Raw genomic sequence first — 26,419 nt, 5'->3', positions numbered from 1 at the left:
TATTTTGGAATTGCCAAATCGAAAAAATATAACGTACAAACATCGATAATGTCTATCTCTTTAAGGCTGATAAGAGATCAATTCACCCTAAAACTAAAGCTATAACAACACAAGGTTTCTTTTATACTGTTTTGAAGAGTAACTAGAGATAAAACAATTAGTGAATCCCAATATCTTCTAACACTACCAACCATTATAGACCTATGAGTGAATGGACGTTGGTTAGACAGAAAAGACTGTTGGCGACCATCTTATAATATTATAGAATAAAAATCAAAAAATAATTCACGGGAAATTACAGTGTACCCACGATCTAAATGGTTATGGGATTGGACTAGAACTCCTGATTCCGAACCGTTTGAATATAACATCACGCCAATTATGCAAACTACAACTTCTCGTTACTGTTCACGACATTAAATCGTACTCATGTATGTTCAGGCCTTCGTAATTTTCTATTTTCTATTTAGGTGAAAAATGAAAATTTGAAAATGTGGTGGACTAGTTGGTAGCGTTTAAACTTATACGTAACTACCATTCGACAATTGGTACAAATATGATAATTTGAATGAAAACTTGGGAACTAGATACTTTATATTTTATTGTCTGTCGATGATATCAGTCATCTGAGGACCGATCGGAATTAAAAATATTTGACAACTTTAATTCTGATGGAATTTTGTTGAACTGGTGTGGTGTGCTACCCAAAAAAATATTTTATGAGTAAAATAAAATGTAACTACTAACTACAATAATTACAGTTTATCATTTTAAACTATTACTGTAAATAACATGTAATATTATTGGTAGACCAAGCCACATTTTGACCTGTAAATTGTTTATAATACGACCAAGACAATTATAATATCATGGCATTATTCAATACTTGGTAGTTATAATATGTATATTTTTATTGAATTTATAAGTTAAATTATAATATAAAGGCTATAAATGTTTACATTTTGTATGCATAATATAATTTACTATACAAACAAGATCACACGTTTATATTATGTTATTTTCCCAATTTGTTTAATCTTTTTTTTGACTTCGCTTGGAAGTGTACTATGTCGTCCCACGAGGCCTTGGACATACCTCTGATCCGCGGTGCACTGCCGAAGGCAGAAATGAGCTTTTCCCGGCTGCTTGTGATCATTTTCTTGTAGTCTTTGGAGACGGCAAAAGATAAACCAATATTGTACAGATTTTCCACTGTGAAAACTTCAATCATACCAGCCACTTGCCTCTCCATTTCATTTTTATTTTCATTTGGTATGGGTTTCACGACGCAATGGCCATTCACGTAATTCAGCATTATTGTGGATCTTTCATCCAGCAGAGCAGCGTACTTGTCTCTGACATCCTTCGCCATGTCTTCGCCATTCGTCTTGTATATGTCAAAGAAACTGAGCGTGTCAAGCACATGTTCATCCGTGAACTGGAGCGCACCCATTGTCATCAGTATCGACTCGATGATATCCATGGATTTTCCTGACCAACTGGCCGCCTTCCTCTGTGAGTCACTGCGTTTCATCTCCACATAAATCAGTTTGATGAGGTGCACCATGTGTTTGTATAGCAAGCACTTGAACGATATCTTCAGTACTGTTAGGCCCATGTCTAGAATGCTTCCCACCACGAACCGTTTAAATATTATGTTTCTGACAAACTCATACGGTATAATGCGGTCCGGGGTATCGGGCCCGGATGGTGTGCTACTGGACGTCTCTCCTCCATCAGACACACATCGAGCGTCTTTTAGAAGCTCATTTTCGATGATGTCCTTATAATAAGTTCGGTCCAACTTGTAGACGACGCCCTCAAGGAATAAATGCCTCCACAAGGGGTCTTGTTTGATGATGGTCGACAGCAGCTCCAACTTTTTTTCGTACGCCAACCTAGGGTGGGAACCGATTGCTGAACAAAAACACGCCAGTAAGACTATGGCCCACGGCGACGGTCGTGACATGGTGATGCGAGGACAGAGGATGATTATCTCCTGTGTGTCACGTCGGTACCGATTTCGCTGTTCACACGATTAGAGTGCTCCGGATCCCGAATACGTTTTCAGCGGGAATGTCGTCGTTATGTTAGTGTGAACACTTGCAGATGATGGCTGCCACGGAATACCCCCAAGCACACGTGTTAAGCAAACATGGCCTCAAAAAACAAATCCTAATTGCAGTGGCAACAAAATGTCATGACGAAAAGCAATGTATGAAATAATCGCGAGCGACTTACTGCAGACGGTATTGTTGTTTATTTGTTCAAGTGAAGTCCCGTTGCCCGCAGAAGGAGACACTTTTAAGCAGTGAATTTATTTCTTTTTTTTGTAAAGTGTTTCTAGATAAGCAGAAAATATTCAACATTGAAAAAAAATATCCATCCAAATCCCGTTTAGATATTCAGTATATTATATTATGGCCACATAATATATATTATAATATCTCAGAAGTAAAAAAAGAAATGACCGTTTTTTATGTCAACCGTTTCCATTTCATATAATATTAAAATAATTTTTTGTAGCATATTAGCCTTAATATTACATGTACACCATTATACCGGATATAATAATATATTTACATTTATTTTTATTTTTATATTTCATACACTGTATGAAAATCTGATCACAGTTATAGTGTCTATAACTATGTACTGTTTGAAGCCAATCAGTTGAATGTATTTACGACTTTTGTTTTTGTGATCCTTTGCAGAAAAATCAAGTTTATTCAAATTTAGTTTCTCATAACTTTTAAGTTTTAGTGTGTATACGAAAATCTGATCGTATATTATGATAAGGTTTTCAGAATATTTTTATTTTTATTCTTTTTGTTAATTTGGCATTTGTACCATTTGACATAATTTGAAGAATATTTGTTTGGAGAATATTAGTTTCAATAATTATTTCCTATATTTTTCCGAAGACATTTTTGAACTGTAGTAGTTGTCGATAGCGCTTTCCGATGAATAAAATAAACCGAAAAATATTGAAGGTATTATTATCTTTAAATACAGAACAATTATTACTAAAAATACTCGATTATTCCAACAACAAAATCAAGTCGGCGATTTGTTAAATAAAAATCCAAGTGTTATAATATTATATTTATTTTTTGTTCTACATTTTCAAAATTATATCATAATTTCGTTACTTACTTCCTATTTGCTAATAAAATTGGGCTCACTAGACTACGTTTAATAATTATTAGTGCGTATAATACATGAGTAGCTATGACTTAATAATTATAATTTTAATGTACTTCAGTGACCGCAATTAGTGTCATATTATTATATTTTATCGTACTTTATAATGAATGACGAGTTTTAAATGTTATATTTTCTTTGATTTAAAAAAATTATCAGATTATGATAATGTCAATCATTTATGCGCGAAACACATTTTTTTAAATTTTCGCACGGTGCTAAGGTAATTTTAAACAAATATAGGTATTAACAGTGAACACTTTGTTTAGGTTAGAAGTAATAACCATTTGATGTCGCATATAATACTTTATTACATACACAATTTCATAAAAATTAACAAAATAACTTTAAGAGCTGTAATATTCTACATTGTACCTATAGTATATTAATAAACTAAAATATTGTGATACAATAATAATTAAAATAATAAAATGTGAGACACTGACGCTGTTATATTTCAATAAGAGTATAGTTTCATTTATACAGTGAAATTTAAAGCTTAATATATTGTTTAAAGGTATTGTAAATTGTAATATATGCCATATAGTTAAATATTATTGAGTAGAGAATATATAAATTTACCTTAATAACAGAAATTTTTCAAGTTAAATTTTTACTAAAAAATAAATGAATATATGCATAATAATATAGGTATTTTAATAATACAATATTTAAATTTAGCAAATTTTCCAACTCTTCAACAGGTCAACCTCCCTGGGATTTTCATAATTCATTTGACATTGTACGAGGGATCCGTTTTTTACGTCTTCTCCAAACATTCTTTTGTTGTTCACCCGATTTATATTTTTTTCCTTCTTTAATAATCGCTTCTCCTAATCGTTCCGACATTTCTGTTTTAGGAGTTTGTTCAACCGTATTTTTTTCATAACCATCTATGTAAAATTTTATGTTCATGCTGATCGGTAATCTGTAATCGAGTATTAGAATCCAAGTCTCCATAGGCAACGTTTCGACATTGAGCCCGTCGTAAACGTCTATCATTGAATCGATGATCTTGCTGAACTCGTTTAGCTCGAGTTTCAGTGTATCTTCATTTGGCGTGAGCTCACCTGGTGGAGTTGGAGAGACGTTCAGAGTTTCATACTTGCTCAAGTACTCGTATACATCCTCAATGGGGGTGATGTGACAGTGCCGTTCAAGCCTCTCATTCACCTCTGTCCTCATCATCTCGAAAACATCGAATATACCGAAGTCGGTCTTTTCCGCGCCATCTAAGTCGTACAGCCCGGTGGTAAAGAAGGCCAGCTCACCGTCCACAGCGGCCACCTTGTCCACTAGTATTCCAAGCGTCATGCGCAAGTCTTCCAGCGCATCATCGACCTTGTCTTCGATCCCTTCGTCGACCGGGTCTTGGGATTTGACGTCGGAACTTTTGTCCTCCTCCTCCTCCTCCTTCTTGTCCTTTGTGTCGTCTTTATTTATGTCGGTTTTCCATATTTTGCGCGCCAACATGCCAACGCGGTCGATTACCTGTGACAGCAGAAACCTCACGTTGTTATACGTGAAACACATAACCGACGTGCTCAGCACATAAGCAGTGTAGTTCACATTGGTGCCAGACCACGGGGTCTTGTCCATCAACGTCTGTAGCACTGTCATGGCTGTCAGGTTCTGGCCATCGTCCTTGGCCACCAGCTGAATCTGGTCCAGAACTTTTCCGTTGAATTCCGTCCTGCGGTACTTCGGCAAGCTAAGCCCAGACAACTTAACCTTTTGTTTGAGCACCGGCGACCACTGGGCGTCGTTGAGTAGCACGTGTTTAAACAACGCCATCCTATTGGCATACGGCGATTCCGGGTGCCCGACCCACGAGGCCGTGACCACCGTGAAACGCGGCCCAGGCGACATCGAGATGACGCATGACAACAGAAATAGAACCGCCGTTGGCGGGCGCGTCATCGATGCGGTATGTTTGGCGGAGGTGGTTTTGTTGTATGTCCGGTCGTCGGACGACCTTTCTATGTTGTAGTGATGGCGATACAAAGTGACGACGTTCGGTGTCGTTTGGCGTGGTTACGCGAATGCTAGGTGATCGGGTGCACCACGACGTGCACCGGCCGATGAAAACTCGCTGCTGTCCAAACACAGACGCGTTTCTCGTTTTGTTTGCGAACGAGGTCCGCCCACCAATCGCGGTGATTTTAAATGGGTTTTTTGAAGAAAAAAACAATCCATAAAGTAGCAAATCAAGTCTATAGTTAAGGCTAGTGACTTTATGCCCTAGAAAACGTTGAAATATTAATTTATTTATGCTGTAAAATATCACTAAACATGCCCTTAATGGTTCAAATATGCATTAAAAACCCTGACATTTTAATAATGGTGTCTACAAGTTGAATATTTTTGCTATTAATATTATTATGTAATTTATGTTGGTAAAAACTTTAAATCCTGAACTATGTTGGAGAAAATTAGAACGTAATACGATAACACAAATCAATAACTGTAGATCATTAAAATTAAAGAATATGACATTGACGATCTAATTTGGCATGTACCTACTGATTGTCTGTTTCCACCAACATTTAAAATCAGGTAGGTACCTCTTCCCTCGTTCCTATCCTATATCCCATCTATATTACAATATCTAATAACCATTATCTAAACAGTTAAGTTATTTATGCATGTATGTAATGTGTGGATCGTATACATACATATTTCATTTTTTTTTTTGCATGAACTATGAACTGTAATTTAGTTATTAATTTTCTTATTTGTATATTCTCTAATCAATGATAATGTAACCACATCCACAGGCTAATGACCTAGCTGTTGAAGCCTTTAATACTAATAAAAAAAAAAAAAAAAAACGTTTTATACTGGACCCTAGCTATGTTGTTTCACAATATGTTGATCACAATAGGTAAATTGACGAAAACGGCTATTATTTTTAGAGTTAAAAATAATTATATGTGATATTGTGACAACCACAATATGAACATTAAAATGACTGTTGGATATGAGTGAACAAATTATATGTTATAATCAAAACAAAAGCATAACTTTTAAATTATGATACAATTTATACAAATGTATAATGATCAGTTTTCATATTTTTGTTATACTCAAAATAAACAATAGAAGAAAACTTTTAGAGAAACCTGAATCAAATCAAAAATGTATTTTAATATTTATTTTCCAATTTTATTTAAGAAAGTACCAACAAAAACTATTGCTACATGATTACTCATTTGCAAATATTATGTATTTTATCTTATCACAATTCGAGTCACCCATTAATGTAATAATGTATAGTAATCTGGCGGTGCACGTGGTCTGAACGGCAAACACTTGTTTCGGACCCTACATCAAAATATTTTTTAACCACATTTTCCACATTAACCAATTTAAAAAAAATCAAGTTGTATCCGATATAAAGCATTCAACCATCGACCAGATGTTGTTTTTTTCACGCCATGACAATAAACGGAGTTCACTTGTAAATCCTAATTTATAGGGTGAAGCCGTCCAGCTTTAACAGTAATAAATGCACTTAAATCATCTGATTCCACCCGTTTTGGCTTTTCGAAATCAATGCGTTTTTAAAATTTATTTGTATGATTGTCTATCGCTTATAGTGTGTTGGGAAAGTGTACATGTGTATATCGTATTGGAGAAGGGTGTAATGTTTACGATCAGAATATATTAAGTAAAGGATACAGCAAGAATTTGTTGATATTCTTTTATTATGTAAATAAAAACTACCGACAAAAGAGCTGGCCCGTTGAAACTGCAGTGGTTGTTTAAATTAAATTATAAATTCCGTATACAAATATATACCCCACCTCCCTATATCATTAAGTATTGTAAATAAAGTTTTTAATTTTTTATTTAAAAAAAAAATTTAAGCATGGCAATAACAATAATCGAGTCCCCTCCAAAAAATTAAAACTTCTAATCTTACGTTATCATTTTCATACGAAGTATATACTTTACGATTAGTTTTATATCTCAGCAAACAGAGTTCGTTGTAACTGAAGCTAAAAAATGTACCTAATTTCGTCTTATGTCAATAGTCAATAAATATTACACAATTGAAAGGATATCAGAAATATTCATCGGATACGAACAAAGCATGACGTATTATTATGAAATGAATTATAAAAATCTAAAAAACGATGAGAATTTAAGACATTATTGGCGAGATGAAATCCTGTGGCCGACATTTATGCATATTATTACATACCTATAATATGTACATACACGCTGTTATTGAAAACTGTCGATTGCGTCTTATCGAAATCTCAAAAGTCTATTATAGATTGTATAATATTTTTCATCGCATAAAATAATATTAATTATTAAGTTAAACAAAAGATTTAATTCCAATAATAATTCAAACCTGTTTGATTGAACAATATGTCTTAATAATATTATTTTACTAATTTACATGTATTTAGTTTGTCGTTGTTTAGTTTTACGTCTTCACATATACGCGTCTTCCTGCAGTACAATTATTTAGTAAATTATTGCAACTGAAGCAAAAAAATTAATTATTGCATACATATATTATGAAATTGAAAATGTATTTAAGAAGTATTCAATCGACAAGTGATGTAATTCCATCTTTATGGATTTTAGGAACATTTTATATGATGCGCCTAGATAAAACTTCAATAAATGAAAAAAATCTAAAAATGTATAAAACGATACCTAACGACATTTGTCTGGTGTTGGGATTTCAAATAGGAATTGATGACATTAGGGAGGTGAAATCCTGCAGCCGATCGTATTAATCCCAAAAGTCCCATTCAATAATGAATACAATACGTGACAGTATGACACAATGTTTGTCGTCACCTCAAATACTATGACGTTAAGCCAAAGGCTTAATCTCAATCATACAATATTAAAATTTAAAACTCGATGTATATAACAATATGCGTCTTTATGATATTGTTATAAGCGATTGTTCAAGAAAAATTTGTCGAGGTTATTACCTATACCAGTGGTTCCCAAACTGTGCACCGAGGTACCCTAGGGCAAGAGTCGGGAACCTGCGGCTCTTTAATATGCAACCTAAGGTTCTTTGGAAAATCCCCACTAATATTAAGTAGATGCGTTTTTTCGTGTGTTATTGTACATATTTAATTAAATAATATTATATTTGTATAAACAATAATAATAATGATAATGAATTATGAACCGAATTTTTTCTATTTTTTCTAAAATGAAGACGTATCATTATGTTTTTAATGCCTACCAATTTTTCAATGAAATAATAATACTATGTTTATTCTAATATTCTATAATATATTGTCTATAATAACAACTACAACTAAAAAAAGGTTGTTCAAACCTGTGTGGCTCCCTGGAAATCATGGTTTTGTAATTTTTCGAAAAAATGGTTCTTTCTTACAAAAAGGTTCCCGACCCCTGCCCTAGGGGCACCGCGTTCTGCGGTCTACGGTTATCAATGAGTATTTTTTTTTGTTGTTCTGTCTTTCATGTTATTCAGGCAGGGCCCCGTGGCTAAATCGGGTCCAAAAAAAAGCACCGCGGAAAAAGTTTAGGAACCGCTGACCTATACCTACCTACAATTTAGTGCAAAACAAAAACTTTTGATTACAATCGGTTTTTTTTTTGCGCAGACAGCTGATGTAATATAATCGTTTGCAGCTATACACACAATACACGTATACCCAAGTACCTACATCGTAGGTAACGATTCGAGCTGTTTTTCAGTAAATGTGCTCGATAATTTGATATTATAGTTTTATACGAGTAATAGATAATAATCGATATCAATATGCGCACCAGTAGTATTGGTACCTACCTATTACGTCTATTCGTAATCCGACTAAAGTAAGTAAGCCGACTACACGGCACGTCGTTTAAGAAATCTCGTGAAACGCGTTTCGAGTGTAATATGTATCTGAGTTTTTTAAAATTCGCATATCAACCCAACTGTATACATTAGCGACGACGAAAAAAATAAACATATATACGCGAGTACATATATAATATGTATTATACACGCAGACGGGCCTAATAGTTTTTTAAACAGCGCCTGTAACGGGAAGATAACGTGTAATTTTTATTTTACGGATTTTTTCTTTTACTCCCCCGCCGAAAAAAAATACACCTATAACAATAATCGTAATCGGAACGATGCAAATCCCCGTGCAGGATCGGTTAGTTATTGTGAAATACATAGTGCCGGCCGTGTGCGCGTAGCGTAATTTGAACGATATAAAATGCTAATAGACGAGAAAGACGGCGGCGGCGGCGGGCGTATGATATAATAAAAGTGTATAATAATGGCGATATTAAGTAGAAAAAAGAGAAAAAAAAAATAATAATACACATAATATTCAATGAGTATACGCGGTGCTAATGGAAACCGTTTAATAATAAGATTGCGCATTATATAATAACGATCGTATACAAATTATATTTTTTATAAGATGCGCGTCACTGGAAAACACTTAGTCGAAACGTCAATAGTTATAAAAATGTGGGCGGGGGATTAAAATAAAATAATAATAATAATATGGCGGAATCGTCGCCGTCCTCCGGCCTGTGTGGAAAACGACCGGGAAAAACACGACCGAATAAAATATAGGCTCCTTATTTGTAGGCGCCGAATTTCTAAGTACCTAACTCTATAATATTATAACACAATATTGAACGTTCTAGATTTTAAACATGGAAATATTCATTTTTTTTCATCAAAACGTTTTTATTGTTATTTATTATTTGCACTAAGCATAGCTTTCACAGCGGGTCGATGAGAACCCATATCACATTTTGAAACTATAATAATTAAAAATAAGGAAAACAAGAAAGACTGAAAAAATGTCGTTGGTATATGAAGCGTCAAAACACTCACTAAGTTTTAAAATGTTTATATGTTTTAATAGTATCACAAACGTTTGCATTTCTTTGCTCAGCTCGTGGGGACACATTAGGCTTATATGGCAATATGAGTAATGTTTGGAATTTGTTCTTCTTGCCATTAAATATATTTTATCTATAAATTCTTGGAGGAAAAAAAAAAATAATAATTTACTACAAAGTTAATGTATACAGTTTATGAATTTGTTGCATCAAAGTAAAATTGGATTTTTTAGTACAGTATCGTTGTTTGAAAGATTTTTGTAGTTTTTTATTTTGAAAAAAATCCTATATTTCGCTACGAACGATTATAAATTCTAAAATAAACAATACAATATTTATAAATTCTGTGAGTGAATTAAAAATAAATATCGAACTAACAACCAATTTTCGTAAATTGATAGCTCATAAAACATTGAACAACTCTTTACGAGTGCATATTTTTTATGAAATACTAAAATAATAATCTGACATTTATTCAAAATATAGTATCGTAGATAAACACTAATCATCATGAGACATCGGGTTCCCAAAATACAACTTTTTTTATTAAAAAAAAATAATAGTTTATTTAATTTCCCCCCCCCCCCCACTTACCCGCAATTTACGTGTAAAACTGAAAATATGTGTTATGAAATAAAACCTAAGCGATTATATTATTTGATTCTGACGTAAAATATATACTTGCCAGTGACAATGGAATTATACACGTATAATAGGTAGTCTCGCAAGGGACTCCTTAAAAATTGATTGTAGTGTAATAAGTGACGGTGTTTTGTGCTGTTTTGTTTCTTATTGAATATAATATTGGGAGGCGTATAATTTTCTCGGGCGGAGGCACTCTCTGAGACACCCCCTCGAGATGCACCTCTTGTGTCTATTGCGGCTTTATTAATGACCGAACATTTTTGTGTGATTTCTCTCGGTAAACAGCAAGGGTAATGTATACCCATTACATTTACCTCCGATCTAATATCGTTAATTATATACACGACCCGCTGTTTATCCGAGTCACAAGCACGGACGTTTTTCACTTCAAACGTGTTCGCGTGATACTGTGTCATTACGTCATTATAGCCGAATACAAAACAATAATTGATCTTCGGCCGAGCTATATAATACGTTTACGAAGACACGTGTCTAACTATATATATAAGTTTGTCTGATATTTTTCATGGTCCAAATGATAATAACCCGGAAAATAATGACAATAATATGAAGAAAAACAAAAAATTTAATAATTGGATAGGAACCAAATATGTTTTTAATGACCAGAAAATTACCACCCTCACCCTTAGGAAGTTTCTAAGCAATAGTTATTTCTTTTAAATATTGTAAAACATGACTCTGAAATCTGTAACCATAGTACAAGTAGGTAGGTGCCTGCAGTATATTATAAAGTATTTATGACACGATGCACAAATACAAACTTCGTCGCCTCATTGAATCATCGTTTTAAAAAAATATGAAGAGCGTCGAAAACGAGTACGTTTACTGACAGTGGCCACGGAAATCCACGCACAAGAATTGTTTTATTTACAGATTTGAAATTTTCCAATGGTTACAATGTATAAAACTAATGTTTTTTGGTAAAAATACAAGATTATGCCTATGTTTGAAAAAACCCATTTTCAGTCTTATAAAAATTGTTCATTCAAATTATCCACGATAAACTTTTAGCAAAGTATACTCGAATACTTATTTCGGAATTATTTATTAAAATAATAAAATACTCCGCCATAATTTGATGCCCTTGATGAAAACTAAATAATAAATAGACCACCTCATCTTTTTGATGATTGAAATTAAATTCAATCAATAACAAACACGGTGCATGTATAATGGTGCAAATAAAATGATAGTTATTTAGTTTTTATAAGCTCGCCTGATCCAATGGATTCGATGGAGCGCCGTAATATTATGCTCGACAGTGGTCGACGAGTTTTCGACGCGCGAACGGCTGGCAGCGTCGACTGACTGACGCGATTTAATTACAACGTTCTCTCCCTCTCTCTCTCTCTCTCTCTCTCTCTCTCTCTCTCTCTCTCTGTGTATATGTCGAACGATTATATCGATATATTAATAATATATTAAATCCAGTGGCGTTTTCACCCTTTCGGTGGAAAATGCACACAAACGCCAGTGTATAACGCGGTGCGCGCCTTTTGATCCGCGACCGCCAGCGCTTCGTACACACACACACACACACACACACACATCCATCTCGCACCGCCGATCACACACTCACACGTACCCACCCGAGTGTCCATATGAATGGACACGGGGGTCCGTCAAACGGTCAGCGATTCTCTCGGGAGGAAAACTCAACGGGTCCGGCCCGCGTTGGAAATGTCAACCGATATATAGTGATATTTGGCGGAAAAGCCCGAGGCGAAATGTCACCCCCGACCCGCTCGGGCGGGCCTATCCGAACGGTCAACAACACCGTCTTTTGTGTCCGGTCCAGCAGTGTTGACCGAGTAATTACGGCGAGACGCCATCGTATATTGTATTTATATTTTATTATGTGTGTCTCGACACCCTCTGCTGCTGCGGCACTCGAGAGCCGTCCGGCAAACAACTCCGGGTTAGGTGGTCCTCGGGGCTCGATCCCCGTCGTCGTGGGTGCGACGGGATTTTCGGCCGAGTGGTGCAGTCGTCGTCGTCGTCGTCGACGCCAGTGGTCAAGGGAGAATATTATTGTTACACGTCCGAACGCACAAATGAAAAAAGACCACTCGAAAAATCGTCCGAGGCGAAACGACAAGATGACCCCATCGCTGCAGCAGTTGTTGTATGGTCGTACCTGTGCGTAATTTAATATTATATTGTGTTGATAATAATATATTATGCTCACGGTCGAGCGAGTCTTAATCGAATTCAATAATCACAATAATAAAGTGTAGGATTGAAACACAGAGGGAGCGCGTAATTCTTTTCTTTTCTTTTTTTTTTTCGAACCGGTTCAACGCCGATTCTACGAGTCCGGTCGAGTGTTTTTCGCGCCACTGACCCGACCCGCGCACCCTCAAAAAATTAATAATTAGGTCCGCCGTCGTCGGTGGAAAACGTTTGTTTCTCGTGCGATTACACTGTCAAACGCGCACGGCGGCGTGGCGGGTGGACTGACGCGTCGAAATCCCCATCAAGCCCGGTCGCCCGAGTTGATAATAATGCAATAAGTCAAGAAGAAATCATTGCGATTTTATCGAAAAGACATATAATAAAATATATAATATAATAACGACGGTGCGCTGCGGTGTGGATGTATATATATTTTGTACGCGAACTCGTACGAGTTTTTGCGCCGCAGACGAGAAATCACTTTTTGAATAATTCATAATATTATAAATACACGCCTCTTAATTCGATATTGTGTCACCGGCGCGGCACGGTGAGTTGTTGTTAGTGGGACCATACTTTTCGGAGAAAAGTCGAGAGACGTCGTGGCACAGCGTCGGTGGCGGAGGGCCGCGGGAAGACTCTTCTCGAAAAGCACCGACGTGACGTTAATGAACAATTTTCTGTGCCGAAAAATCGTCTCGAACGATTTCCACCGGTGAAATCTCGTTTCCGACCCTCTCCTCCCGCCCTCCCCCCTTGTTATGCACCTCGAGACTTTTAAACGAATTTGGATGTGGTACGGACGAGGATACAACACGACGATACATAACGACGACAACGCTTAATGGCATTATGCAAAAATTTAGCGGTTGAATGACATCTGTCTCAGCCGCAGTCGCTTCCTTATAGTGTATAATAAAAATACAATATATACAGTGTACACATAATATTGTACACTTCAGATCTCACTCGTTTCTATCGCGAGAGGCGTAATCCGATTTCGGTAAAAAACTCGGTACTCAATAATTAACCCCACGCCCACCGCCACTAGTGAAATTACTCGAAGGCGATGCATGGGGAAACGAATAAATATAAAAATCTCATTAAAAACGTATATCGTCGTTGCGCTAACGACGTTAAATCTCTCGATTTGAACACCAGCAATAGGTACGGCTTACAAATTTAAACGCGCATTGCAAATAACTACGATGTAGTGTAATATAATCTGCAACCTCTCTATAATAGTATTTCGTTTTTATACTAAACCTCAGAGCGGAGGGTAGCCGCTGCGGCCGGAACCTTTAATGTCGTGCAGTCCTGAGCGAAACGACTGAGCGTCTTTCCCGGAAAAGGCTGTGACGCGCGGGACGCTTCACGGTGCTCGTAGAAAGTGCTCGCGAACGATGCAAATAAAATAATAAAACAATAAAATAATATTACGTTGGAGCATACAAGCGCGTGTGTGTGTGTGTACAAAACGCGACAGAAACACAGCCTCGCCAATTGATGTGCGCCACTCGATCTGTACGTACGAAAGTTAAATGAAACGAGCATATTATGATTATAATATGTACGTACACTTTAGACAGAGTCGCGATTGTGGTGGGGCGAACGAATAAATAGCCCAGAGGCGAACTCCGTCGGTGGGCTGCACAACAAATAGACAATATTATAACATGATATAAGAGCGCAATATTGTATCACCTGCATTTGCATTGTGTGCAGCGCATACAGAGCGATCGTATTAAAACCCAAACCGACTTTCGGCCAAACAGACAGACTTCGTGTTATTATTATTAATATATGTACGGTCTGACCGGGTTAACCCGAAGCAGAAGAGACCGGGAAAAAAGTTCGAGGTATCGACGGTTTCGGGTTTTCGTAGTTTGAGTCGACAGAGTTCGACCTTAGATGTATACGGGTAAACGTGGTTATTTATTTGTACACACGATTTATGCGCAAAAACTCTTTTAGTGAATGCTTTAAATGTCGGAACGATGTTCTTATCTAGTCGGTCTTTTAATCTGGTCGTTTGTTTTGCTGCGCGTTTATTTTACAGACAATATTATAATATAACGGGGGCCACCCCCATTTATAAATAAATGTATTTTGTTAAAAAAAAAAATTACAAACAAAAAAAGCATATTATAATTTCGACTATCATATTATGAGTTATGATATGCTCGAGTATCTCGTCGTGTCTTTGTCCAATACCATTGATTAAGTAACCCGTGTACTAGTCAATGTCAATACGCGCGTTGAAACTCCCAGTTTTATTTAAATTCTATGGGTCTCATAACACTGAACTATTACAGCAGTTGGAATAACATATTATAATATAATATAGTAAACATTATATTTACCTTATTTGGCTTTATAGCTCTGCGCGCATGCTCCCGCAAGTCTTTAAAACTATGCCCACCCACACCCACTGTTATAGGCGTCGTTGCTTCGATAACATTTTGTTTTGATTTTACACGGAACGAGACTGCAATATTAACTCTCGTCGAAATATTACCCAACTCCGATTATTCGTCGGCGCACAACATGTGCAACGTGCATGGTACCTACACAATAATATATGCCCACCATATTATAGTCGTTGCCGATCACTCTGTATGCTAGTCGACGGTGCATTTCTCATTCATTTTCCGGCGATGCGTGAGCGATCGGCGTTTCCGTGTGCAAATATCTCGAGTGTTCAGTCGCACAACCCCAACTCGGAGCCGACGACCTTAACTTCCCTCCGGCAAACGAGCTGCTGTGGCAACGTTCGGTTACACGGTACATTTGATGGCAATATGATAAACAATGATAAACAAAAAAATAATAAAAAGCAGCGGAGTTAACCAATTACGCGCGGAGGGTATACTTACCCGATTGGAAACCGTCGTCACGTCGTCGTTCGTACACATAAAACACAATAACATAATAGTGGCGGGGATCCTTTTTTTTATTCGCGCGTATATCTACCTACAAGTCTGCTATGCTAAAATGTCGCGTAGGTAATAAATCATGTGTGTGCGTTTTGTGTGCCAATGCGCAAATACGATCTCAGGTATAAAAGATTTATACGTAAATCGTTCATTAGTCTACATTTTTTGTGAGCAAACTCCGATCGTAAAGATTTATTATTATTATTATTTTTTTTTTTTTTTATTAGAACACTCATAATGTGAGATAAGTGATCGCCGATTTACGTTTGCGATAACGGCGCATGGTATAGTTGTGTTAATATTATTACGGTATTGATTATTGACCATTATTGGAACACATATTGACATAATATGAAGTCCCACTCCCAAACATGGTCATCCCGAAATTTATTTCAAATACCTATACAGTAGCATCGAATACTAAATATAGTATTATTTTATCCTCTCATATTATAACGGAGTAGCTTATTTAGTCTATTCGAACCTATGTAGACATTATTACTATTAAAGAGCAGATGCTTATAAATTTATCATATTTAAAAAAAAAATTCTTAATTAATACGGAATAATATATCAATTTGTTTCATTACTTAAAGAATTCAAATCAATAATTTAATATTGTGATTTTTGAATATATTTTGTCCGATTTTTACTTGTTTTGGGGTATTTTTTTTTTGCAAAACATCCGTGAAAATGCGTGAAAATTATGGCTATACTTTAAACACTTTCAGCTTTGGTGCCTTAAATCACATGAAATCTCAATCGCATTTTATTTTTAAATATTTCCCAAACAATAAAGACCTGTGTGGCTGTGTATATCTATATTCTATACGTATACTTATATTATGTCTATAAATACCTATGAGGTATCTTTGTCATGCGTATTTTAAAAAGATAATATTTGAATATTTGAATTATCTAAACTGTTCATAAAAATATATAAAAAATACTGTTTTACGATTCATATTTGTGTAGATTTTAGTTTTATACTTTTTTATCAACCGGCACTTAGATCTATATACCCACTTACATTATATGGTTTATAAAACTAGTTTGAGCACAATATCGAAGCATTCAAAATGTAGTTATTAGATACATGCACTATGTGTTGTTTTTCGTTATGATCACTGACCACTGTTTAAATATTGCATGACTGTTTATAAAAACACAATGTCTGAAATTCGAATAATATTTGTATTTGTAGAGTTATTTTCAATACTTATCAAGATTTTAGTTTTAAAAAACATTTGAAACACAGTTGATAGTCTTCAAATTGTAAATAGAATATTATGATTAAAACCAAATCAAAAAACAATATTCTATTGATATTTAGTTAAGAGAATAATAAAGAATAATATTTATTGGTTTCATATTCATAAATTTATTAATTATTATATTACTAAGCATAATTGTTTTCAAGTTTATGAGTTTATCTGTTCTAAATATTGTAGATTTGGTCACATATAGAGGTAAAAATTAAATTTAGTGGTTTAAAGGTAAGTGGCTTTGAGATTGAACATAAAAATGTAAGTTAAACAATATCCCAGTTCTCAAAATAATTATGCGACAAGCAGATATTGTGCCGCCATCTACCGGCAAAGTGGGCAGCTTAAATTATTTTTTATTAATACAATATTATTATTTTTTCCCCTCAGGCTCTCTTTATTAGTATAATGGTACTATAAATATGTTGATTTATTTGAAAATCAATATTACGTATTTACGTATATATTACATAGTATTCCCATCACCAGACAATAGTGAAGATTTGGGATATTACCCCAAACTGTAATAATTATAGGATCTAGACTTATTTTAATTGTAACACATTACTGAAAATCGATTAAAACAATTTTCTCACATTAATATTACAATTGCAAAACTGTCTGAATATTACGACCGTAGTAAATAAAAGCTGATATTATACTTAATTGGTTATTAGAATTAGAGATTTATTTTTATTCATTGTAAGCTTAGAAGTAGGTAACGTTTTAGAAAGTTTTTTTTGAAATTTTGAAGTCAGAGTTAAAAAACGACGAACAAGATTTATCATTTATCATTTACGAAATACGATGGGTAATGACAATAACCTACCTATAGAAACGTAAAGCTAAATCTCATTTTTTGTATGCTTATCAAGACCGACGTAGCGTGGGGATGACTTTGATGTTCTCCTCGTCCACAGAAACGGCATTTTTGCGGCAGGACGTATTGCGAGCGTACAATACCTATTTTATAATACGCATACAGGACGTTTGGTACGGTAAACAATTCGGCGGGGGCGACCGCAAAAGCCTGGATGCGAAAAGGCTGGGTTTTGCAAAGGGACAATGTTCCCGCTGGAGCGGGCGTGGCGGCGGCGGCTTTTACTCTATAAGCCGGGAGCCGTGCAGCCGGCCAGAGGATTACGAACAACACTCGGTGCGTGAGGGTCGGAGAGGAGAGGCGCATTGTTTTTAATAAACAAATAATATGTTCATATTATTACTGTCGTTATTATCGTCGTATATATATTATAATAATATGGCGTACGTCTGCACATGAAAGAGAGATTATTAAAATTCATCAAGTCCGACCGACTCCTCTCTCCGCCACAACGTCCCCGGACGACCGCGGACTGCGCTTGGGGACTTGTGAGCGTATTATAACATAGTTGGTAGACACATTTTTACACTCGCACATACAATACAATATTGTATGCATGTGCAATATACAATATATTGTATCCACTGCAGCTCACGCCGAGGATTTGTTGTCGACGTGCGCGGCACACCTGCGGGGGGAATTTTTAAGCCGGCCGACGCGGCGGTAACGGCGTCGAATGATTAATTTACGAACAATTAGGTGCGGGATGGTCGGCAAAAAACTAATATTGAACATTATATACATTATTTTACACGTGTTTGTGTGTGTGTGTGTGTGTGTGTGTGTGTGTGTGTGTGTGTGTGTGTGTGTGTGTGTGTGTGTGCGAGAACCGACGAGGATTATCGGTAATCGGCTTTTCTCATACATAGGTGCATCACACACTAGCGCAAACGTACGCTACAGAGTCGTGCGGACGTATCACGCTATATTATACGCGAACGCGGTTAATAACGTTTCGGTGCACCGACTGCAATAACCCGATATTATATAATATATTATTTATACGTAGTTGGGAGGATTTAAAGTTTAAAAAACAATACACAGCACGCTTCGTTCTGCGGTCCGTCGGTAAACAGAACGCGCGAAATGCAGAAAAATCCCGGATATAATAGTAGTCCACGCGCAGAAGCTAAAAAAAATATGATAACGATGTTTTTTCGTATTTTAAGACACGAAAAACCATCACTCAAATCCATTGCGGCTCAAAAAATATGTGTTGCATTTCCTTTCTCCGGGATTGCAGAGAGTACTTTAATTCTTCGGCCGTCGTCAATGTGCTGGTATAACGGTAAACAGTAGATAATAGGTATTCAATATTCATAAAAACACCATGGGGGCTTAGCCAATCAAATATTTCAAATGATCTATCATATATATATATATATATATATATATTTAGAGTAGTTTCAAATAACTTTTTTTTGTAGTGGACATTTCACCGTGGTCTAGGAAACAGTAATGAGATTGATGGGTCACCAGCAATTTGAACTTGTTAGTGCCAGATGCCAGTTGTATATCCATAGTAAATAGAGGTGTGGGGCCAAATCTCACGCTGGACTGTGTTGACTGGATAGTTGTAGCCACCTAACACGTAACCTCTGCTGTAATTGGGCCCATTCCACCACTATTACTTTTCATTTTTTTCATTTCTATAATTGAAAAATAAATCATACTATTCGCGAGTTGAGTGTATAAAAATGTATGGAATATGATTCATTTTAAATAGGTACGTTAATCTTTTTTCCACGGATAAACGTCACATAAACTAAGCGAGCACGAACTCATATTTTTAATGTAATTGCACCACGTTTTCAATTGTAGCCTTATTTACATTTGTCCGCGCGAGGAATTAATCTTTTGTGCATTCATTATGTATGCATTAGACACTTGTCGCAGCCTTTGAAATCGTGGTTCACGGTGTCTTACAGTGTCAAATGCCCGCAATAAATTAAAACTAAAAAGAACCCTATTAAAAATCCACGGCAATGACAATAAACAAATTATACAGATACAGAATTCCTAGCTATCAAAAGAACCGCAGTTTTTTTTCACGAGTGTTCGCATCATACATGTCGCTCGTATCATCGCGCAGCGCGTTTGACTCAAAAGAGAGAATATAGTTCGGTGTACGACGACGAGTCTTCGAATGCGCATATGTATACATAATACCCATGCACCTATACATATATTATACGCATAACATCATAGCAATAATAATGTGCATAGTAATAAGCTTTACATTATAATAGAGTGGGCGGCGTACACGCACACAGCACACACGCGCTCGGTAGGTCTATTGTTTACTATTATTTTCTCGGCAGAAGGTCGGTTGAATCTTGGAGTGGGCCACAGAATAAAGCATCCGGGATTTGTGCGCCCGCGAAATGCCTGATGTGCCCGGGGGATTATTATGGGGAGAGCTCCTCGCTACTCGACAGGACGTTCACCTATATTAATGGCATATAGTATATAATATAATATATACATGACTAGTCGTACATGTGCATATATATTATTATTATTATTATTATTTTTATACACTGCAGCAGCGTGCAATGTCATGTGCTATATAATGTGTGCATTACAATAATGTAATGTCGTATGTGTGTAAGCGTGCATCAAGGCGTCACAAATCGTGGGAGTCGCGGAGCCGGGACGCCCGTGAAACGGTTTAGCGCACATCTCGCCGAGTGCGGCGATTTCGAAATTTCACAATTTGCAAGCGGGGCCTAAGTCGTTGTACATTGTGTAGGGTTAGGGTATTATAATATTACGTGCCCACACCTATAGTCCCCGAACATCAGAATGCGAACCCCTGACTATAATATATATATGTATAGGTGTATCATATATAAATATAACTGGCGAACAGGCCTCGCGCCTTATAATATGCGTCGTCGTCGTCGTCGTCGTCGTCGTCATATGTACTCAGGGATCTCATCAGCATAATGGGTTCCAAGCGCTACCCGTGGGATTCGCGTATTAAAAATAATAATAATAATAATAATCCGTTGTACGTTCATATCCGGTCGATTGAGGGAGGTCAGTGTTCCCGGGCGAGCGTTGCTCAACAACGGTTTTTTTTTTCTTTTGCGTGTGCTTGTCGCGAGAAGCGGTGGCGAACAATAATAATGGGTTAAAGAAGTGCATTGTGTGTGTTGTTTCGTCGTTTTAGATGCACTTAAAATCCACCATCGTGTGACGTAAGAGAATATTTGAATGGGTTTCGACCACATGCCCTTTGTTGTTTTTTTTTTTTTACACGTGTCTTCGAGGTATAATAACCATACGATTTGCATAATAATATAGGTATCGGCGTTTTGAGATATTGAATATTGAAATTACATTTTTATAACTATGCAGCCATGATTAGATACAGAATAGTTTGATATCGTCAAATTACTAAAAGAGAAATGATAAATAGTAAATTTGTTAGCATAATATTTTTATAACGCAGACATTTCTTAGACCTCATCGGGCTTATCGAGCTTTTAACACAAATCGCTACTGCTCTATACCGTATTATAATTATAACGGACGGCGGCACCGTCGTAATACTCATTTCTGTCTTGCAACTTTCCATTTAACGTGGCAAACAGCGAGACATTGAAGTCTCCCTCGGCGCATTAGTCCATTATATGCATCAAAATGTCAGTGTCATGTTTAGAGGACAAACGTATAAAGTTGTTGTTAGATTCAAAATTCTTCGGACAAGCAGCAAAATACAAGTGAGATGCCGGAAACCAATTAAACTTTAAGACAGGACCAATTAATTAAGGCAGATATCCGCTTCAAGATTACAAACCGTGGCCGAGGGGTTACATTCCGTAATACTTGGTCGTCACACTCTCGAGGGTCCGAAGTTACGTCTTCTTAACTTGCATAAGGTCATGTAACAGGATAAAGAGATGTCGGAATCAACCCCTCCGGTATTGTTTTGAAGATACCAAATTAATCTGTGGACCTTGTACGTTTGGACATTAATGGCAAAATAGATATTCGCATTTAGGAATGTCACAGAATATACGCCTAATTACCTGTTTAATTTCAAAACCAAAATACAATAAATAGGAATAGTAACCACGGTATATAGGAATGCGCACATATTGTGCTAATTGTGCAGCTGCGTACCCTAAGAATTCTACCAGCTTAAAGTTATTGATTCATTTCCTAATTGTATTATAATTATTAAGAATTATTGCAGGTGAAATGTATACAACATAAATATTTATAAAATATATTTAAAACCGATAACTCATTTATACATTTATCATTATCCTGTATGGCTGTATGGCTTATATAGTAAACCAAAAAACAGTAAGCCCCACAAAAATGATACTGCACACCCCACATGAAAAAATCCTGGATACGCCAATAATAATAATATCACCTGCCTAAATAGTATTACAGATATAATTATAATTTACCAATAATATTATATTCGATATTTTTATAAAGTACCATTAATAATAATATCAGACCAAATTTTAAACCATGAAATTGCATAGTTAGAAAATTTATGGTAAATAATTGTCTTACGATGGTTCTATAACCGGATTATTAAAGGGAATATATAAGACAACCAGATATACAACTACACCGATGCGATGAATTATAAATAGTTATTTGGTCACTCGTCACTCTCGGCACACAACACATCTATAATTCACAGCGATCCTTCTCCTATATAATCTAATTAAATTAAATCATATGTAATCCAAAAACTATTAAGAATTCCATCAGTTTGATAACAAAAATGATTTCATATACATTTTTAAAAAGGATTAAAAAATTAAACAACACTAAAATATTATATTTTTTTTCCAAAAATAATTATAGTAACTACACGTAATTTTATTTGTATGTGTTGTATGTGTAAAAATGAAATGAGTACTTACTGCGATTTCAAAATTAAACATTTTAAATAATTTTGTTAATGCTTTTTGAAATATTAAAATATCTTATTTTATTAACACAAGTCTTTCATACTTACAATGTATTTATTATAAATCATTAAAAATTGGGAAACGCTAATAACCTTATGAGTTGAGACGTACGTATATATACATAAAAAAAGCCAAAAAAAAATATTATAATAATAACGTTACGGACATGTTGATGTTGTTCATACATAATACTATATTATAATCTACTGGTCAGCGGTCGAACACTGTGTTACCCTATTATAAATAAACGAGTATATCATCAATAAATCTATATAATTTATCTTATGTACTTGTTCGTTCGGATAATTTGGGGAACACTCTTCTCGCCGATCACTGCGCATTATGACGCCACCGCAATAGCATTACAAAAATACTATGTACGTATGACCTATTTACAATAATAATATAACCGTGTGAATAAATCTATATTTTATTTTGATAACGCGACAGATCATTATATTATTCGTGCTTTACATTCCGCGTAGTTCAAAACCATTCGGTACCTATACGATGAAATGGGAAACAACGACGATGCGAATGGCACAATATCGTTTACCGGCGGTGCGGCATGGAGGCCGATAGGTCCATTTGAGAAATTAAAAGCTATAAATAAACGCGTTATTTATGGGCGACGATAATAATATTTAGGGGGGCGCCGAGATCGGCGATAAAACACGGAATTATCGTCGATTTTCGTCAAACCAATCATTACGGCGGCCCGGGCCCGATCATAAAACGGTAATAAACCTCATTTGTGCTACGTATTCAGCACGATGGGCCCGTGACAATGTTATTAATGTACATAATGTGTTGACGGTTTTACTGTGTACGTGGGACGGGGGACATTTCATTCCACTTCACTATATCCTCCCTGGTATCCCACACATGCCTATAATGATAATATCATGTCCGCGGTGTACAGGGCGATCCCGATGGACTTGACGTGTTTTTAAAAATATCCACGGTACCTATGGAATATGGAACATATTTTTTTTCCCCCGTCAGCGAATCAGAAAGTATAAAATAATAATAATAAATGCTAAAAACAACATTATGATGATAAAAAAAAAAAATAAATATAAAATATTGTACCCATAATACGCGTAGGTACTATAGTAATGTAAACAGTTGTATGTTTTGGTAATATCATGGATGGTGGTATGCGTGTTATACAATCTTCCCCGGCATTGGTATATTAGGTCTTATAGGTGTAATGAGATATGATATTATTATTTGATAACTAGCGAGTTTCGTTCTTACTACACTAAATATTAGGTAGGTACCTAATGTTATTTACCTATATCAAAGTAAAAACGAATAAATAACTTTTTTTAACTGGTGCTTTCAAGGAATTGTGAAACATTTAATTAGATCAATAATAATATATTTTTTTAATTATTGTAATTGCAATTCCTTTTGAAGTAACTCGGGCAGTACCATAGCCGTATTTAAGGTTTTTTAAATGTTTAATTTACAAACTCCTGCAAATAAATACCTAAGACGTAGGTATTATAACTACCTACAAAGTAATTATTTAATTATTGAGGTGAAAATTATTATGTATTCATGTAACATACAAACAATCAATTTATTTTGAACATTTTCTTTAGTAGGTATTTAATATGTATTAATATATAATAATTATATTATTATAAGTTTCACTGCATTTTTAATGAATATTATTCTAAAATATTTTAAGTTATCTGTTTATAGTGTTATTATTTTTATATTTGTATTTATATCACTTAAATTTGATGAATTCACGAAATAAACTTTATTTTTTCACATATAATACTTAACAACGCACTATACAATCGCTCTGTAGGTGTAAAAATGAATTATTTCTACTACACTAACGGTTTATGGCGCGTTAAAATAAAAATCGCTAGCAATTGGATTTTTCTGTTTTATTGTCAAAAACGCGAACACGTTAAAAATATTCAATTTATTTTATTATCTTTCCTCCCACCTCCTCGGGCCCACTCAATAGTAGGGGGGCGGGCAAGAAGGGAGAGTAATAATTTCGTTACACACACACACACTGCAGTGCAGTTTGAATTGTGCGAGAATATTCTCCGACGGAACATTGTATATAGAAGAACAATAAAAACAAAGTCTACGGTCGCAATACATTTTGACATTTTTCACGATGCAAATTATATTCGATAGGGTCGTAAAATTATCGCTATACACTCGTGGGGCGTAATATACCATAATGTACAGTTATGATATTTGGATACGACTTCGCAATGCCGACGACCAACCAACGGCCGCCGGCCACTGTCACGTGTTCGATTTTATTATAAACAAATAAAATACTATAATAAAAAGTAAATCCGTGACTTCGCTGGGGATCAAGAGAGACGAGTGGCAAGAAGGGGCAACTGTTAGCATTAGACATGTCATTAGTTAGACGTACCGCGGGCACCAGTTGGGCGAAATAAGTAATCTCGAGGTCCCATACAAATTGTATGAATTAACTTTATTATGTTATTTTATGAACTTTTCCGATTTACTTGGGGTCAAATTTTTAGTGGCTTATGACAATTTTGACTGAGCTATACAGAACTTAATTGACTGTATAAAAATGATTATTTTAGTCTGAATGACAAATTTTATTGTTCGGCTCGTAACACTCAGTGAAATGTACTATTTAACGTATTTTACGAGTGTAAATCTGTAAAGAGAATATTGCATAAACGTTATTATTAATCGAATGACGAATTATTCTCCCGAATAAAATATGATTTTTGTAAATAGTGTTGTTTGATCATAAATAATAATTGTGTACTTTTGAGTTTTTGACATAGTAATATATTAGTTTTCCGGTTTCATTTATTATGTGGATTGGAATTCGTAACGCTTTAAGACAACCATACATAACGTGAATACGTTATATGGCTCTCAAAAATTGTGCGGTGATAGGTCAACAGTGTAGGTAGTCTTTTGATTAATTTATTTAAAAACGATTTGAATATCTGATAGGATACACTTCGAGTATAAAATTTACATTCAAAATCAACCTTTACATTAAAAATGTTTAATAATATTATATTATACACACACACTAAAAACGTATACCTCCTTTATATTATTATCGTCGTTGATACAAAAAAACCTCCCAGAATAATAAATCCGGTCTTTCAGGACGCACAATAAACGTTTAAAAACTGTCTTTGATCTACAAAAACTAATTTTAAAATTTTAAAGCTATTTAAAATCTTATTCAAAAAAAAAATTGGATCCAAATTTGTAGAAACATTGTATAAATTGCCAATTTTTTACCATGTATTGGGGGTTTAATCGGATTATGTTTTTTGCTAATAAGCTAAAGAGGATTTTTTAATGCTAAATAGAAGATTTTTCGAACTAAAGTCATTGTCACAATATGATATATTTTTAATCACACAGAAGGTGATTTTTGTGATATTTCATAAACGAATTATAGTAGGTAACACAATCTGTCATTTTATATAGAGGTTTATT

The 26,419-nt window shown here is 35.2% G+C and overlaps 1 protein-coding gene across 1 annotated transcript; it reads right to left on the bottom strand.

Annotated features, from left to right (window-relative positions):
* Positions 1–3,493: 3,493 nt before the first annotated feature.
* Positions 3,494–5,258, bottom strand: LOC111033342. The gene has a single exon (XM_022314032.1). The coding sequence runs from the start codon at positions 5,122–5,124 to the stop codon at positions 3,928–3,930; it is 1,197 nt and encodes a 398-aa protein (XP_022169724.1). The 5' UTR covers positions 5,125–5,258; the 3' UTR covers positions 3,494–3,927.
* Between the last annotated feature and the right edge of the window lie 21,161 nt (positions 5,259–26,419).

The sequence above is a fragment of the Myzus persicae genome, unplaced genomic scaffold (genome assembly GCF_001856785.1).
Source record: "Myzus persicae strain clone G006 unplaced genomic scaffold, MPER_G0061.0, whole genome shotgun sequence".
Lineage (NCBI taxonomy): Eukaryota > Metazoa > Arthropoda > Insecta > Hemiptera > Aphididae > Myzus > Myzus persicae.
This window is presented reverse-complemented; position numbering and strand designations above follow the sequence as displayed.